The sequence below is a fragment of the Pristis pectinata genome, chromosome 20, assembly GCF_009764475.1.
Source record: "Pristis pectinata isolate sPriPec2 chromosome 20, sPriPec2.1.pri, whole genome shotgun sequence".
Classification (NCBI taxonomy): domain Eukaryota; kingdom Metazoa; phylum Chordata; class Chondrichthyes; order Rhinopristiformes; family Pristidae; genus Pristis; species Pristis pectinata.
This window is the reverse complement of record NC_067424.1, coordinates 25,053,251-25,071,626: the sequence shown is the minus strand read 5'-3', so window position 1 is coordinate 25,071,626 and position 18,376 is coordinate 25,053,251. Positions and strand designations below refer to the sequence as shown.

Genomic DNA, 18,376 nt, shown 5'->3' with positions numbered 1-18,376 from the left:
TACAGTGCTCACAATGTGGTCTCGTTTACACTGGAGAAACCAAAAGCAGATTGGGTGATCGCTTTGCAGAGCATCTGCATTCAGTCCACAGGAATGTCCCTGGGCTTCTGGTTGTCTATCACTTTAATTCACCACCCCACTCCCACCTTGGCCAATCGGTCTGTGGCCTCCTTCACCATTACAACAAGGCACAATGCAAGCTTGAGAAGCAACACCTCATCTTCCGTTCAGGCATGTTGCAGCCTGCAGGACACAGTAACTCACTTTTTCTTTCTGTTTGTATCAGAACTGGCCATTTTTTTTTAGTTTGGCCTCTGGGTACATCTCACAGCCTTACCATTAGCAAAAACATTACACAGACAAAGAAGCCTATTATGATTTTAACTTCCCCTTAACTCCTACATTAGTTAAAGGGGCATCTCACCCCTCCATCAGAAATGTTATATTTGTTCCATCAGTTCCCTCTCCATCTTCTGACTTGTTTCTCTCTTTCCCCACTCTGAAGAAGGGTCCTGGACGAGAAGCGTTAACGGTTTCTCTTTCCCCCAATGCGACCTGATCTGCTGAGTGTGTTTCAAGCATTTTGTGTTTCTATTTCTGTATAAGTCACAAACACATTCTAGCGTGGCAATGATATGATGATACCTGTATGTGGAAAATATGGTAGTGAATTGACAGCTATGCGAGGATGAATCATGACTGTTCTGTGGAAACTAACCCTATTAAGCACAGAATTCTATTTTCTCCCCCCATGATTTATGCATTGGAAAAACCAGGAGCAAATGTCTTAATTCAGTTGGCTTCCTTTCCCCATTCACTCTGTGTCGCACTCCATCTTGTGGTTACAGTGGGAACTGCTGAAGCTCATCCCTATCAGTGATGAACAAAGTGCCGGTGTGGATTTTCCTGGGATTTCATTGTTTGGGAAAAGCATAGCAATAGCCAGTGCTGTGCAGTGTTACGATATTAATCTGGGTTTGTACCTAAACTTTTTTTTCTCCACTTGCCCACACAGTTTAGGAAAGCCCAAAGTAAAAAGCCCAACTAAGCTGAAAAGGCAGCCGAGTCTGGAGAATAATGAGCACTCTCGGGAAGAGAATAGCAGCATGAAGATTGAAAATGATTGCCACAAATCTCAATCAAAAGCAACAGGGGTCAAAGGAAAAGAAAGAGGAGGATATGAGAAATTGCAGGAAGATGCCTTTAAGCAAGAAAGCAAGAATAATGCAAGGGTACAGGTATGACAATAAAACAGAACCCAAAATGTTGCACTTTGGTACTGTGAAGTGCAGTCCTACCAGTTGCACAACTGTGCAGAGACCTAGGTTCAGTCCTGACCTCTGGTGTTGTCTGTGACTGTGTGAGTTTCCTCTCACATCCCAAAGCCTCAGGGTTGGTAGGTTAATGGGCCACTGTAAATTTCCTTCAATGTTCAGCTGAGTGGGAGAATCAGGGGAGGATAAACTGTGGGTTTATCAGAGTGAAAGCAGGTCATCTTTGATCCCAAAGAACTGCCTAAGTAGTAAGTTGGCTAGGAGTCTCAGTTATTTAGGGAACTTTCTATTTTTGATGAATGCATCATTTAAAAGAGGCATTGCACAACTTCAAAGGGTGCAGGCACTCATAAAGGAAACTCCTGCCCTTAACACACACCTTCCTGGTCACATCCTGCTGTGGGCTCCCTTTGTACAAGAAAGCAGCTTTATATGCACATGGTTCTTCAGAAAGCTGTTGGGCCACATCTGGAGTATTACATTCAATTCTGGTCACCCTATTATAGGAAGGATGTGGAGGCTTTGGAGAGAGTCCAGAGAATGTTTATCAGGATGTTGCCTGGATTAGAGGGCATGTGCTACAAGGAGAGCTTGGACAAACTAGGGTTGTTTTCTCTGTATTGGCAGAGGTTGAGGAGGGGAGGGGAGTGGGGGGGAATCTGATAGAAGTTTATAAAACTTTGAGAGACATAGATAGACAGCTGGGATCTTTTCCCCCCAGGGTCCAAACATCAAACATTAGAGGGCATGCATTTAAAATGAAAGGGGGAAGTTCAGAGATGTGTGGGGCGAAGTTTTGTTTTACAGAGTTGTGGGTGCTTGGAATGTGCTGTCTTAGATAGGCATGTGAGTATGCAGAGAATGAAAGGATATATGCAGGCAGAAGGGAATTAGTTCAATTAGACATCATTAGTTCAGCCCATGATGTTGTGCTGAAGGACCTGTTCCTGTGCTGTAATGTTCTAGATTTTATGATTCTGCCACCTCTCCTCTCATCATTGTAGTCTGCGACCACACCTTGCCAATACTCCCCAGTAAATAAAAAGGAGTGCTCATTGTAATATTGTGTGCCCCTTTAAGGGCTTCTTCCTGAGGTAAGTGTGGTGTGGATAGGTGCTACTAGGGTGGCAAACTCCACCCCGAACACTCACTGCTCCTGAAGCAGAATGGTACACAAAGTAGCTTGTTAGCACCGTTTTGGAATGGATGCTACCAACTTTCATTCTTCAAAGAACTTCTAAAAACAACATTTGAGAGATCACCATTGCAATTTTAACATGAGAGAGTGCAGAAGAATTTCTAGACTTTTAGTTGCTATTAGCTTTATTGTTTCTGTTAATCATTGTAACTCTTACTTACATAATAACAATGAATGCATTTCAAAAAAACATTCTACAGTAAAACTCCAACAATCCACTATCAGATTGTCCAGGAACCTTGATAGTTTGGCATCTGGTTCATCAGGCCCTATTCCCACACTCCTGTTTAAACCCACAGGCCCTGTTTCCCTATGCTCCATTTAAACATACCTGGTTAACAGAAAAATTTACACTACTGTATAACATCTTGAATTAAGAGCATGTTGGGATATCAATAGGAGTAATATCCAATAATTTGGGAAATGTACCTATCTAGCACTGAAGTCTTATGGGTGCTGGATTAAAGTTTTACTGTTTTTAAAATGCTTTGAGAGAGGAAAAGATATGATAATGCACAATATAAAAAGGCAAATTCTTTCAGATTTCTTTTGACTTCTCAATGAAGAAATCATCTACTTCATCAACATTTCTATTTAGACATATGGCCACTGCACTGCCCCCATCAGAAACAAAAGGAATTTTATCTTGGCAGTTTTTAAAAATATGAACTCTGCTGACAAAGAACCAGACTGAATGTTTGTAGACTTTAAGGGATCACCAAGAGTTACAGCATACTCAAAGCTTCAGTAAGCTTTTACATTCCATGGCAATAGATAAATTTCAACTACTCTCCACCCCCCTCTCTCTCCAATACCCACCCTCATCCAAGTCAAGAATCTATTGGAAAGAATGCTGACCCTGGGCATGTAACAGGTCCAGATCCGGCTAAATTGAATGACGTTATTTCCACTTGGAATGTTGCCCAGGTGTAATAGGTAGATTATTGAATAATTGGGAAAGAACGTACCAATTTTAATAGTTGTTAAAATATCATTTCAGGATGAAAAATGCGGAGTACAACAGGAGAAAAAGGAAAATATCCCTGATCATTCCAGTTCAAACAACAGTCCCTTCCGTCGCTTCTCTCCAAGAGCTACATCATTCAGAGTGAGTGGGACCAAAACTGTTGCTCTTATAGTGATACGATCAGCTAGGTTTTGATTGTTGCTGATACCAGCTCTGGCAAAGTCATGCTTCTCAGACTTAAAAATCTCTACATGTGAGTGGAGCAAATCTACCACATTATACATATCTACTCCACCAGAAATAAACATTAGAAGATAAAGGATCAGTTGTAAAAGATTTATATTATTGATGTACATCAACAAAACAATGCAATTAAAACAAAGGATGGTACTCCTTTGGTCAATAAACCTAATGTTAGGAAATAAAGCACAATAAAGAAAGCAGTCATTTGAGTGCTGCACTTATGGGAAATGTGTTAAATTTTTGTTCTTTTTTTATGATTTAACAGCAAGATATAATTTAGTATAGCTGCCAAACTACCTGAAGAATTTAACCAAGTTGCATGCAACCTGCAAAGCCCTATTGAAAGTATTCCCCATTTGCCAATTCAGACAGTATGCTGTTATTTTTGGAATTTGTAGATGAATCTAATAGATTATTCATAAAAAAGAACCATGCTGCTTACTGAAGGAGCAAAACCAATATTCTTTCAAAAATTCCTCTGGTGTCAGCGATTTGTTTTCTCCTTCTGTATGGATACTTTCCATTTCAAACTTTAACACTGAGGGAAAATTTCTTCCAGTTTTGATGGAATGACTTAATTGAGATAGAGGACCCCCATCCTGTCTTACTGGGGATTCTTGACCAATTTTGACACAAGATGCAGAAATTCCAGTTCTTTAAGTTGGAGTGTTGTTGAACATTGCAGAAAAGTACCATATCAGTACTCAAAGGCAAGAGGTATACAGTGTCTCTTCCTGCTTCCAATTTCCTTCGTGTGGGCATCATCTACAGTGTTCTGTTTGCCATGCTCCATCTTCCTCCTTTAGATGTGCTATTGTCTTGTAGATACCCCTTTTATTCTCCTTGGGAAGGTAGTGCTTCGCCATAGAGGGTCATGGATTGTTTTGGATGAAAGTGATTAGCTTGTGGGCATCTTTTGCTCACCCCGATGCTCCTGATGGCTCAGCATGGAGAAGTCTTTCAGGTGATGTGTGTCTGATCTTAAAGCATCAGAATTCACACTTCCTCAATCATGACTTACTTTTATCATGTCTGCAGTTTCCACAGATGTTTCCTTTCACCTTCCCTTGTAAACCTATATCGTGCACAAACATTACCAATGAACCACACATATTATCAATCCTTCAAACCAGCACACCATATATTGACCTTTCAAACTAATATTTCCTATTATGCATTGTGGTTTACAACCTATCCAAAAAGACCAACAGAGTTAGCAACTTCAGATTCAAATATGCTGTTTGGTATTAATCTAACACATTTGATACTGTCATGCTCTTGGTGGAAATGAGAAGATGAGAAGAGAATGGGGCAACATTGTAGAAGGAGTATAATTGATGCACTGACTTTTTTTTCAGGCTACAAATCCAGAGGGGAAAAGCCAACCATTCCAAAGGAGGCAAGTGTTCTTAAATATTTTTCTTTGCATTGTCACAGGATGTAAACTTTACTGCAAGACTGGCATTTAATGCCCATCATTAACTGCTTTTGTGGAAATGCTGGTGAGCAACTTCCTTGAACAGTACAGTCCTCCTGGTGACTATATACCTATTGTTTTTGAATAAAGAATTCCAGGATTTGGTTCCAACAACATATTTTCAATTCAGATGGCGTTGGACTTGGAGGGAATCTGCTGGCAGTGGTATTCCCAAGTACCTGGTTGCCCTTGCCCGAGGATAGAAATAAAAAGATTTGGGAGACACTTCTGAAGAAGCCTCCATGTTCTGCAGAGCACAGAGCCCTGATGGTGGAGGGAGTGAATGTTCATTGTGTTAGACTGTGTGCTAATCAAGTAGATTTCTGTGTCTTGGATTGGGTTGAATGTTGGAGCTTAGTGAGTGTTGTAGGACAAAACTCCTCCTGATAAGTGGAGAGTGGTCCATGACAAATTGATATGCCTTGTAAATGAGAAAGGCTTTGGGGAGTTAGTAGTGAATCACTTATCACAAAATACCCAGTTCCTGACCTGCTTTATAGTCAGAGATTTCATACTTCAGGGCTTGGTGATATTATTGAGCTATACTTGGTGCTGGCAATTACAGAAGAGTACTGATTCGGAGGGAGTTTCTCAGAGAGGTTGGATGTTAGCCCATCTGTGATCACAGATCCACTGCAATGCAATTGACTCTCAGTCCTCTGAAATGGTTCCACAATTGTGCTAATCCAAGAATACATTCAGAAGGAACATTTGGCATTGACTCTGTATTTAGGCCTGGTATACCACACCCAGTCAATCCTGCAAAGGGTTCCTTATGAACATCAAGGGACTAAATAAGTGGGAGCTATACCAAAAAGCAGGCAAGCAATACTAAAGCAAGATCATACACACAGATTCGTAACTTTCATCAAATGCCCCAAACTCCTAAATCACCATTCCTGGGTACATCCTGAACAAGTGTCAGGTCAGTCTCAACCAAAATGGCTGTACTGTGGTATATACTCAAGAGGATGTCTGTGTGATATTCTCACCATTTGTTCCAAACTACACAGGCTCATGGCATCTGGTCAAATGATCTGGGAATGGTATTAATGAATTAACAGGTTATTTATGCTTTATAATGAACCATAATGAATGAGAGGTTAATTTATTGATGCTGATCTCTCCTAACAGTGCCAGTCTAAGGATCCCAGCCAGATCATCCTCAGGAAAGATTGATGGTATACTTGAGAAGTATGCAAAGGCAATTGAGGTGAGCACACAGACTTGTGCCATCAGGTAAATTACATAAAATGTGTGAGGAATTGATGCCTGAAATTGAATTGTCTTGTAGCATAGGTTTGTGCACAATTTCAGTGACAAACACAATATGAAGGAACATTGAAAACCTTTGGCTGCACAATTCATGCAATTTTCCTTTGGGTTCACAACTGCTGACTCACCAGCAGAACATAGTGATGTCCAACAGTGTGTGGTGAATACCAGGAAGGTAGCTCTAGTATTTTCTCTACCCATACAATGGCCACCAAACTTTCACCAGGCCCTGCTTCACCAGTGAACCTCTGTTGGACCAACAGTCTCCTCACCCAGCCAGACTTGATCCACCCCGACTTTGACCATAGTTGATCTGACTCATCCCCACCCCGACCACAACTACCTTGTGTAATACAGAGACAAACAATTTTGCAGATGCTGGAATCTGGAGTAATACACAAAAAATTGCTCAGCCTGATCTGCCGAGTTCCTCCAGCACTTTGTGTATTACCCTATGTAATAGTCCATTCCTTTCCAATCCCTTACCCCAACCACTCTATTAACCTCCCAGCCCAACCCCGACACTTCCAAGAATTGGGCCTGATGCTTGCCCTAATGATCTCAGACTTAGACTCCTTTCTGATCTGCAAACCTCCCCTCTTAACTTGGGCTACCAATTTTCTCACCGAGGTCCTCAAATGAAGTGCTAACATCCTATACCAAAGGTTAACTATGCCTAAAAGTTGATATTTGACATCTGTCAAGAATGTTCTGTGCAAACTTAAGGCATGCTAATGGGTTTCATTTAATATTTCTCTACAGAGAAGTGATAGCATCAAGTCAAAGCCATCCCTTTCAGATTATCTGTCCCGGCCATTGGAAGGTGTTGCAAGCAAGCGCTGTGTGTTTGAAAAGGAAGATGCACAAAATGGCAGTTCTCGATTTCTAATGACCAGAAAGGTACAGTGGGAACTTTACGTGGAATTACATCTAAATATACTCACACATTTGCATGCAACAGGAATGACTGTTGTAACACTGAAAATGGAATGAATTGATACAGAAATACCAAGAACAAGAATGTGTTTTCATTGTATTTGCCTGGAAGTAGATGCAATTGTATATTAGATGTGATTGAATATTAGATGTGCTACTACTTGTATTTCACACAGGAAAACAGCATAGGGCAAAGCAGACTTTTATAACTGCAAGAGAGAAAGAGTTTGCAAGCAATATTTTGGCCTTACAACCTTGATTTTTTTTTTAAAAAGGATTCCTCCACTAAGCTGTGGGGCTGTCCCTAACTTTCTGCAACCATCTGGCCAGAAATAGTCTCCCTCCTACAGTCATCGTCAATTATAATTATCAAGTAACAGTACAAAATTCCAGTCTCAGAAGTGAATTGGATTAATTTACAGAATTGATTTTATTTCCCTTTGATGTTTTGTAATGTCCATGAGCTAGTGTTATGAAGCCTTTTTAACATAATGAAAACATCCAAATAGAAAAGTATTAATGGCAAGCTAAAGTCCAAGATATTAGGGGCGAGTAAAAATTTGATCAGAAATTTGTTTTCAGGATTTTAAAGAATAGAAGTGATGGAGCATTAATATGAAAAAGTCATTCTGTCAGTCAAGGGCTATACCAATACTCATTTTGATCATAGCATATCAACATCTTGACTATTTTCCCATCTTCTCTATAAAGCTTGATAAATTAGGCTCTCTCACATTTATTCATCTCAAATTTAAAGGCCCTTATTGTGCCATCAATCAGTGCATACCAAGGAAGGGAGTTACAAACTTTTATCAGCTTTTATGTCAATAAAGGGCTTCCTGAATGCCCAACTCTACGTTTAAAATTATATTCCCTTGTCCTTGAACTTCTTACCAAATGTGGTTGTTTCTCCATGTCTAGCCTCTTAAACCCTTAACATTTTAATTACCTCAGTCAGGACATCAGGTCCCCTCTACCCAAGAAAACACAAGCCAAGTCAAACAACCTGTTCTCAGAATCTAACCCTTCACTTGTCGATAGCATTCTGGTGAATCTGTGCTGCAATCCAAGGCCAACATATCCATCTTTTGACATAGCATGCAAACAGAATACAGTGTTATTCCAGATAGGATTTGACCAAGGCAGTATATAAATGAAGCACGACTCTCCCCTCTCCTCCCTTCTTACCTTCTCTCCCTTCCTACCTTCTCTCCCTTTTTGACAATAGTGTTATTTACAGTTCTCATGTTGTAATTCTGTTGGTCATTACCTCCTTTATCAGTAAATATCCCTTTGCGATCCAAATTGATTGTTCTTTCATGTCAGTGCCACTCAGACGTCTTGTAGGGTTGAAGAGGGTTCCACAGATAGGGAGCACCAAGGCTATGAAAGAATAGAACATCAGGAATTACTTCAAAATTACAGCACTGAATCTTTCTATTCAGCCAAACAGATTGATGACCCATGATTCTTCTTCTGGTTCTACGTTATCCAGCCTAGTAACATAACCCACTATTCACTTCGCCCTCATGTATTTATTTAGAATGTATAGTATTTACATAAATTTTTGTATCATTATTATAATTAGAATTGTGGAGGGAGAGCTCCAATTGGAGCAGTAAAGCCTTAAGAATCCCACATAATAAAAAGGGAATCAATTTACATAGTCTGTGAATAAGTTGCTATGGTTATGTTATTTTTGCAGATACACACCTGACTGCCTCAGGCTCCTTGCAGGATATTTAAAGTAATATGTATTATTATTATGGGAAATATAGCCGAGTATAAATTGGCTTTTCCCTTGTTTGGGCTGCAACTTAATAGCAAGCCACTTGGGGGAAGAGTTGTAAAGTTTGCTCAGGCAACATGCTGTACTCTGATTGGCAGGTCATGTGTGTGGGGTGAAATCAGGACCAAATATAGAACACATTTGGGGTGTCTGTTCAAAACATTGACTTTGCTACTTATGTTTAGTAAAAAAGGAAAATGATTGCAGCTCATGGGATAGCCTACATAATAGGCTTTTGTAGAGGATGCAGAGATGTTGAGAGCAACTTCATGAGCATACCAAGAGGAGCTGACATTTTACCCTTTTACGTTGAGCATGGAGGTGACAGCATTGATTTGCCATTAGATTTTGGCTTAATGCTATCAGGGAAATTGAAGACTTGCATTTCTCTCACCATTTGTGTATTTAAGAAATCACTAACTACTAAATAGCAAATTACACACTTTTGAAGAGTTGTCATTTGGAGTCAAACAGTAGATTCTGCCAAAAGCAGCTAATATCAACTGCCTAGAGACTACATTGTGTGGCATCATAGCTTTGTGTTACCCAATAACAAATTATTTTTCTTTGAAATTGTAATGAAAATAGGGGGTCTTGCACCAGATGCATGAAATCTGGGATTTTTTGGTTTGTGTTCAACTTGCTAATGCAAAGGATGCCAAATGTTTGTAGTGGTGTCCAGTGGCTCGTAAAGGAAGTCTGAATATCAATTCAAAGGCTTTCAATGGCATTTAAGAGGCCCATTCCATTGAGGAGTGACCTACTATTTCAATGTTTTTGGAAGGCGTATTTCTACAAGACTTTAAAGAACTTCCCAAGCAAGTTCATCTGCACTTAGAACATAGAACAGTACAGCAAGTGAACAGACCCTTCAGCCCACCATGTCTGCACTGAATAGGATGCCAATCTAATGAATCATATGTCTGCACATGGTCTGTATCCCTCAATTACCTGCTCTTCATGTTTCTGTCTAAATGCCTCTTAAAGATCTGTTGTATCTGCTTCTACCACCTCCCCTGGCAGCATCCAGGCACCTACCACACTGTAAAAAAAAAATTGCCTTACACATCTTTGTTAAACTTTAGAAAGCCAACTACCCAATCTATGCCTCTCAATTTTAAGTAAGTTTCGATCAGGTTATCGCTCAGCCTCCAGTGAAAACAATCCAAGTTTGTCCATCCTCTCTTTATGGCTAATACTCTCCAATCCAGGCAACATCCTAGTGAACCTCTTCTGCACCCTCTCCAAAACTTCCACATCTTTCCCATAATGTGGTGACTAGAAGTGCACACAACACTCCAAATGTGACCAAAGCAAAAGTTTATACAGCTGCATTATGACCTGCCAGCTTTTATTATTCTGACAGATGAAGGCAAGCATGTTGTACACCTTCTTTACCACCTTATCGGCTTGTGTTGTGGCTTTCAGGGAGTTATGGACTTGCACTCCAACATCCCTCTATATCAATGCTATGGGTTCTGCCCTTTAGTGAGTACTTTCCTCTTACATTTTCCCTCCCAAAATGCATCACCTCACATTTGTCTGGATTAAACTCCACTTGGAACACTACTTGGGAAGGACCATGTAAGTTACCTCCCCTGTTTTCATTCGTGGGTCACCATCCACCCCCACAAGTTCATGACAGTTACAGAACCACTCTGCTGACTGATCTCCTGATTGGACCACCATACACAAACTGACCTGGTAATCCAAACAAACTGACTCCTTCTTGCCTGATCTGCATAGGCCCCCAACTTTGATCCCTGCACTCTGATTGATACTCACAGCCCTAACCCCTCTGCCACCACCACCAAGAACTCACCCTGTACCTAGTCTCCCACCTACCCTTCCTACCCCACTCCAAGACTTTACAGGCACAAACCAGGTCCTGCCCAACAGCTTCCCCATCTTATTTTGCTTGTTCTGCACCGGCTGAGTACAGAAACCAAAGGGCATACCGTGGATTAGATCTATTCCATAGACAAACACTTGGGTCTCCTATACCATCGAGATTCCTGGCATCAGGCTCACAAACTCCATATTGACCGACAAGCCACACTGCAACAGCTTTTACACAAACCAGTGAGATTCTAGGCAAATGGATTTTATTTAATTTCGTTGAGAAAAGTAGTGCCCATAGGAGAAAGGCAATGTCACGGGGTCATCAGTAAAAAAAAAGACTGCAGATTGTGAAAACAAAAAAAACCAGAAAATGCTGGAAATATTCATGTCAGGCCACATCTGTGGTAAGAGAAACTGTTAATGTTTCAGGTTGGAGACCCTTTGTCATGGGATCTTTTTGGCCCTCCTGGGAGAGCAGATTTCATCTGAAAGACAGCAATTGCTTTATTATGTTTCTACAGCACCACATCAGAACTATTATCCCACTGTTATCGGCTTCTGTCCCGATGTTATAAGATTGTTAAATGAACCTCTTGCATGATAAGATGGACTCTTGACCTCTCAATCCATCTTGTCATGCCCTTGCATTTTATTGGTATTGGTATATTATTGTCACTTGTACTGAGGTACAGTGAAAAGCTTGTCTTACAAACTGTTCACACAGGTCAATTCATTACACAGTGCAGTTACATTGAGTTAGTACAGAGTTATTGTCCACTTGCACTGCACTGTCTCTAACCGTAGCACTATATTCTGCATTTTGTTATAGCTTTTCACTGTACCTTGGTACATGTGACAATAATAAACCAATTTACCATTGTGGAAGATGCATTTGAAAATGTCAATATTTATGCAATGTTCACTGAGCTGCAGCATCAGGTTTCCCAGGTATCAGTTTGAGCACAGCATTTTCTATTGATCTATTACAAGTTCTTACAGCTTCTGGCATTCAACTCTATGGGCGTGATCTCTGCACTCAGCTTCTAAATGAACTTATCACAATAGCTTTGCGTAAACTACACTTTTTCCAGATACAGAAAGTATTGCAATTGAAGGAATGTGGTAATGTTGGCACGGTAGCATTGCGGTTAGCGCGACGCTATTACAGCGCCAGCAATCGGGGTTCGATTCCCGTCGCTGTCTGTAAGGAGCTTGTACGTTCTCCCGTGTCTGCGTGGGTTTCCTCCGGGTGCTCCGGTTTCCTCCCACATTACAAAGACGTATGGGTAGGTTAATTTGGGTTTGAAAATGGGCGGTGTGGACTCGTTGGGCCAGAAGGGCCTGTTACCACGCTGTAAATAACATTTAAAACTTTAAAAATTTTTTTAAAAAATTTAAAAAAGAGTGGGGGAGTGCTCTGAGTGTCAGGGTCACCTGGACAAATTAGTGAAGAACAGTTGCCTGCAGGAAGCATGTTCTTTGTGCAGGTGGGCCACAGAAATCCTGTAGACTGCCAGGGGCAAAGTTGTAAGGATATTGATACAGTCTAAGAATGTTTGCACTTCAGGGAGATGTAGGCAAATTCTTATGTCCACACCATTTGCTCTTGTGGCCTGAAGGAAAAAATAGATGGAGTCCTTTCTGCCTTAAGTATGGATTTTGGGTGACTTTCCTAATGCAGCAGTGAGATGTGGAAGAGATCAGCAGCAGCTGGAATGATTCGGAACGGAGGTGAACATGACTTTGAGTTCCACAGATAAAGCAGTCAAGCTACATGAGTCTATATTTGAGATAGTAGGGAGTCACAGATCTCAGTGAAGACAAAGAAAGCAGTTTGAGTGTCAGCCCTCTATAAAACATGGTTTCAGTGGAAGTGGGCTTAGCAAAACCTGGTTATTCTTGAGTAACTAAGAACTATTGTTTTTCAGCCCAGTGAGGTTAATCTCACTGGAGATGAATTTTGCATGTTATACCACTATTTCCATTAACTGAATGAGAATTACACAGGAGAGAAAAAAAACTGGTATCAAATTTCCTGACAGGCACCAAGACACCAAAACAGAAACGGTATTGCTCTAGTTCAGGTTAAGGCAATGTTTAACTACAGAGCACTGTACGTATACTCTTGGGTCTGTGCAAAGGAATGTTGAGGCTGGCACTGCCACTAGTGAATACTACACTGAGATGTCAGTGTAAATGTTTTGGTACTTCTCACTTGGATTCAAGATTGCCATCACAATATCATTTCTAATCAACATATTAGTTGTAATAAGTCACATGTGACATCTGTGGTTGTTGTAGTTCTGCTCCCCTTAGTGTTACTTTGAGTCAGAGCAAGTGATTTTTTCCCCCCCCACATTATGGACAACAATAAATTATTATTAACTGGGTGGCTTGTAAATCAGTAAATACCCCATTTCTTAATTTTTGCTAGTGACCAGGATAATTTCCACCCATAGATTTAGAATATGAAGGATGACACAGCAATTAGCGCTGCTACGTCACAGTTCTGGAGACCCAAGTTCAATCCTGACCTTGGGTGACTACATGGTTTCTTCCAGGTGCTCTGGTTTCCCCATACATGCCACAGACATGCTGTTTGGTAGGTTATTGTCCCCAGTGCAGGTAGGTGGCAAGAGAATTGGGGGTAATTTATGGGAATGTGAGAAAAAGTGGGATTATTGTAGATAGGATCTTTATAGTCTATGTAGACAGTGGCCTGAAGCACTTGTTCCTGTGCTGTGATAAGGAATGAAAAAGAGTTAAAAGGATATCTGATAACTGGAAGCTTCAGTGCATATGTGTGCAAACAGACATGAACTGCCCATTTTTACTGTGGTGGAAATTTTGGTATAGCAATAATTATGATAAACTAAACAGATGTTGAGACATCTGTGCATAATCTTCCTCACACAACATTCACCAAAACCATAAAATCACTGTTTGCTCATTGAAGTGAAGAATGATATTGCAGTAAGTTAGTTACATTACGCAGTCTGACACAAATCTGCATCATTGGAAAACTACTTCATGCAAAGCAAAGAGCATGAACTGTAACTGAAGCAAAGTTTCAGAAGTGGAATGATGGTTAAAGCCATTTGTGTGATCACTCATAGGAACATTTGACAGTCTCACACTTAATAACTAAATTAAACAAAGGCTTCTTGTAACACAGTCTATTTTATCTCATCACACTCCAAAAATAATCCCAATAGAGACTACAATGTGAAAGCTTCTCTACAAGTCCAGTTTTCCAGTAAATTCCAGATTGGTGGCTGAATTACTCCATGTTGGATTCCATTTCTTTCAGGAGGGCAGGGAATATTATTTGTAATCAATCTCCTTAACCTACCACATGCCCGACTGACAACTGCAACTCCTACATTTTGATGGGTTTATCTATTAAGATTCATCAGGAATAGGGTGGTGAAGTTTATGTAGCTGTAAGGGATTTTAGTTCCCAACAGTGGATAGCCCCAGGACAATATAGCCAAGTTTCCCTGCAGTATTCCAAAAGGGGCATTGCACCAGAAATTGTGATCTGGAAGTAGACAGACATGACCAGGAATGGTTGTTATGCCCCAGTCTGGAGTAACAAATTCAGTTGCATAATGTTAAAAGTAAGCACTATGTAATTGAAGTTCAAGACAATATTCATAACAAGATGGTGGGAAGTGTCCTGATCTATTTGAGAGCAACATGAAGCTCTTATTTCAAGTCAAATTTGTTTCAGCCAATGCACATCTTTAAAGAAAGAAAAAATAATTAGACTCTGGAGCAACAAAAATAAACATCTGCTTGCAGCCACAAATTTTTGCCTGGTAAATCCTTTGGAACAATTTCAAAGGCAACACAGAAAATAAGGAAAAAAACCAAAAAACTGCAGATGCTGGAAAATCTAAAACAAAAACAGAAAACACTGGAGATAAACAGCAGGTCAGGCCACATCTGTGAGGAGAGAAAGAGCCAATGTTTCAAGTCAGAGACCCTTTGTCAGAACTGAAAAGGAGATAAAAGCAGCTTGAGGCTTATAACTCTGCAGCTTTAAAAGCTTATTTTGCCTTCAGTTCTGATGAAGGGTCTCTGACTTGAAATGACAACTCTGCTTCTCTTTCCACAGATGCAGTAAATGTAGAATATAGTTTCTAATTAATTTATTAACAATGATTAATTTGTACTTTGTTCTCACAATACAACTCCAAAGTATGGATGTCTTTGTGTACTGGTACCAGAAGATTAAAGTGTGTTATTTTTGCTTTTAGGATATCAGACCAGGGGATGTAGCCAGTAAACGGAACCTATGGGAGAACAAAGCTGATTCTGTAGAAAAGGTAATGAAATTGAAATGAAATTCTATGAAAGTACCACATGCAACTAAATTTCAGATATTCATTGTGTTGAAATAATGGTAAAAGACTTCTACTTCATTACATCTTGATATTTAAATCATTAGTCAATATTCTTTGGCCTGCAGTTATTGACAAGGCAGTGCACAAAATAATTTGGTCTCCAGTGCTTTCCTTAGTAAATTGATTTACTCCCAGGAAAAGTACTTCAAACCATCCATTGTATGTTAAATAGTTCAAAAGAAGGATTGTTGATGAGAAGCGTGACATAATTAAACTTGTTCCTGCATTTCACAAGTTGTTTACTGTGTAAGATGTGTGGAAAATATTGAGTGAATGCTTAGCGAGTTTTTCTTTTAAAAACATTGTTGGAAGAGAGAAGTGTAGGCTGGAGAATATACGTATGAAAGGGATAAGTGTAAAAGAGAAATTGATTCTCAGAAACAGAAAATATGCAGTCTGATGTAATGAAATACACTCGAGAGAATACAACTGGGCCCCATGTCAAGTTTTCCCAATTCTCCTTAAATATGCAGAATTTCAAATTAGATTTGGAGAATTGATATTATAATACTTTCATTCAATGAAATGCATATGCAGGATATCTATAGAACAGTTAAACTGGATTATAACAAGATAATTTTAAAGATCATTGGATCAGCATAGATTTACTGCAGTGTAGTTATTTAGAGTATTTAGTGGTGATACTTAAAGCCATGAGTGCATGAAAAGATAACAGTATTATGCAGATATTTTGTAAATAGATTTTCTGCAGGTGTTTGATCAGAAAGTCTTGTACAAGGCTTGTTAGAGAAATAATTAATGGCGGAGCAGAATAGATATAAAACTAGTTGTTTCCAATAAGAGCATGACGTTAAAACAGTTTAAAATCTTCAGATAGAACAAATAAAAACTAGCACAACAGTTACCATTTATAGTTAAAACTCAGTAAAGTTAAATGGAAAAATTGAAAGCTGTCAGTATGATCTCTACATTAATCCAGTCTTCAATGATTTGGACAGATATCTACACAAGTTTAAAACTGAAATGGTAGAAAGAAATTATCACAGTCTTTAAAGTTCCCACAGGCAATGCCTCTAACCAATTACTTACTGTTTGTAGAATTATGCTATGTTTCAAATTGCTGCAGATACAAAAGCAAAGCAACCAAATGCAATTCATTGGTGATTAGGTTGGGACAGAGTGGGGATGTGCAAGTTTAAGTTGTTCCTTTTTCTAGCTTCAGTATTTCTGGAGGATATAAGCAGTGGCACTATTTTTCTACCATACATATTTACTTTCTGTAGAAACTACATCCACATGTAAAAATAGATCCAAATGATTAGTGCTCAGTGTCAAGGTCTGGGCACAAAATTGGCTACATGTCATTAGCAACTCCCTTCTGCTTACAATCTCACAATAACAAGCACAAACAGCTGAGAGCCCAGATCAAACACAAATGCACCAATTCATGAGCATGCTAAGGCTTGTGAGCAGCTGGTGTTACACAGAACACATGGGGGTAGATTAGAAGTCATTCACTTGTGTCACATCTAAACTTTGTAATACATTCCTGTTGAAGCATTTGCTTGTCTTAGACATTAAGAACTTGTTAATTGAAGGAAGATATTATGATATCAATGCTTAATCATGTTCTGTGGATTTAATTCACAAAAATTTAAGTTCTATCCGTACCATGCTGCTTTCTATGACTGCCAAATATAAACGATCAGATAGTTTAATAAAATTGGTCTCCAAAACAGAGGATAGTTTAAGGAGAATAAAGGTGTGATTGCTGTATTGGCAGAATATAGTAAGTAGCACGCAACTCTGTTGAGGCCAATTTGTGGTAATTGTGAAATGTTGTACATAACTTGCTACTTGTGAATCATTGTGGTTTCCTTTACATCTCAGGGTGAGGCAGCAATGGGGTGGATGTCAGATACATCAGGTACAAGACTGTGTGAGGCTGAGATGCTCATAACTTGCTTGAGCAAACTGCCAACAGTGGCTTTAATTCACCAGGAAACCCATGACAATTTTTAGGTCTGACTCTTCCAGGATGGAAGTCAACCCAGAACTCTTCAAAAATGTATTAAGTGAGCAAAATACCAAAAATAAAATATAAAGCATTATTTCAAAAAGCTACAGAAGATTTGATACTACAAAATATTATGCACCCATTTAACTTGTATTTGGATATCCTTGCACAGCTTTAACTTTTAGTTGTAATTTCAACTCTTATGTCATGTTTTAAATCAAACTCTGGAAAGAACCCACTCTGGTGATTACCCGAAGGAGCATATCCCCATCTGTACAGGCAAATGTTGATTGGTTTTCTCTTGCCACAGATGCTACTTGACTAGTGGAGTTCTTCCAGTATTTCTGTTTTTGTGAATGCAGTTCTTTCCCAGTGTCACCTACCTTGGTGGTAGTGGCATTATAATGACTATTGTATTCTGCACCTAAACTTTGGTTCCAGTGGGTTGGATTTTAGAGGGAGATCACAGCCATTCCATATGGGCTCTGAATCTTCATTTAAAAATTTACATTAAAAACTGTATTAATCTACAGTAATAGTTCAAACTCAGCTTCCCAAGTACATTGAAATTAATGTTTTATTGCTTCAGTGATTCTAGTGGAAAAGACATTCACACTGAGTGGGACCCTGGCCCCACTTTGACTGATTCCTGGAGTTCAAGTGTGTGGTCCTGCCCACTCAGGTAGAATGATATTGTCAGGCAAGAGACCTTTTCCACTTCTATCCGATAGCAAGCATTTGTCAAAACTATATTCTTTACAAAATGCAGGCTACTTGCTTTTATGATCTATGGCATACTTTCCAATTTTTTTGGAAAGGGAACCAACTGCTTCTGCAATTATACATCTTTTCCACAGCAGCACAGCACATATCCTGAGGCTTGGGAGGACCTTAGCCTGATCACCTTCTGCCTAAATCTGACTCCATGGGAATGCATACTGCTTGGCTCAACTTCAAAGCGTACATGACATTACATGGGTGGATGCTT

At 39.6% G+C, this 18,376-nt stretch overlaps 1 protein-coding gene and 1 long non-coding RNA gene across 5 annotated transcripts in view; one reads left to right on the top strand and one right to left on the bottom strand.

Moving 5' to 3' along the window:
• The window catches only part of LOC127580841 (ladinin-1-like), a 100,607-nt gene that overhangs the window by 72,446 nt on the left and 9,785 nt on the right, over nucleotides 1-18,376 (top strand). For 2 of the 4 annotated variants that reach the window (XM_052034775.1, XM_052034778.1), the window contains 7 exons: nucleotides 1,016-1,238; nucleotides 3,473-3,580; nucleotides 5,041-5,081; nucleotides 6,294-6,372; nucleotides 7,197-7,334; nucleotides 15,264-15,332; nucleotides 17,262-17,412. In XM_052034775.1, coding sequence (XP_051890735.1) covers nucleotides 1,016-1,238; nucleotides 3,473-3,580; nucleotides 5,041-5,081; nucleotides 6,294-6,372; nucleotides 7,197-7,334; nucleotides 15,264-15,332; nucleotides 17,262-17,393 — 790 coding nt within the window. In that variant the 3' untranslated portion in view covers nucleotides 17,394-17,412. Of the gene's footprint in view, nucleotides 1-1,015; nucleotides 1,239-3,472; nucleotides 3,581-5,040; nucleotides 5,082-6,293; nucleotides 6,373-7,196; nucleotides 7,335-15,263; nucleotides 15,333-17,261; nucleotides 17,413-18,376 lie in introns of those variants that run through there. The other 2 variants (XM_052034779.1, XM_052034776.1) reach the window with 1 other exon arrangement.
• Nucleotides 2,577-16,671, bottom strand: LOC127580842 (uncharacterized). The gene is made up of 3 exons (XR_007957885.1): nucleotides 16,461-16,671; nucleotides 8,641-8,753; nucleotides 2,577-4,757 (listed from the first exon to the last, which is right to left on the bottom strand). It is a non-coding gene; the product is annotated as an uncharacterized LOC127580842 (long non-coding RNA).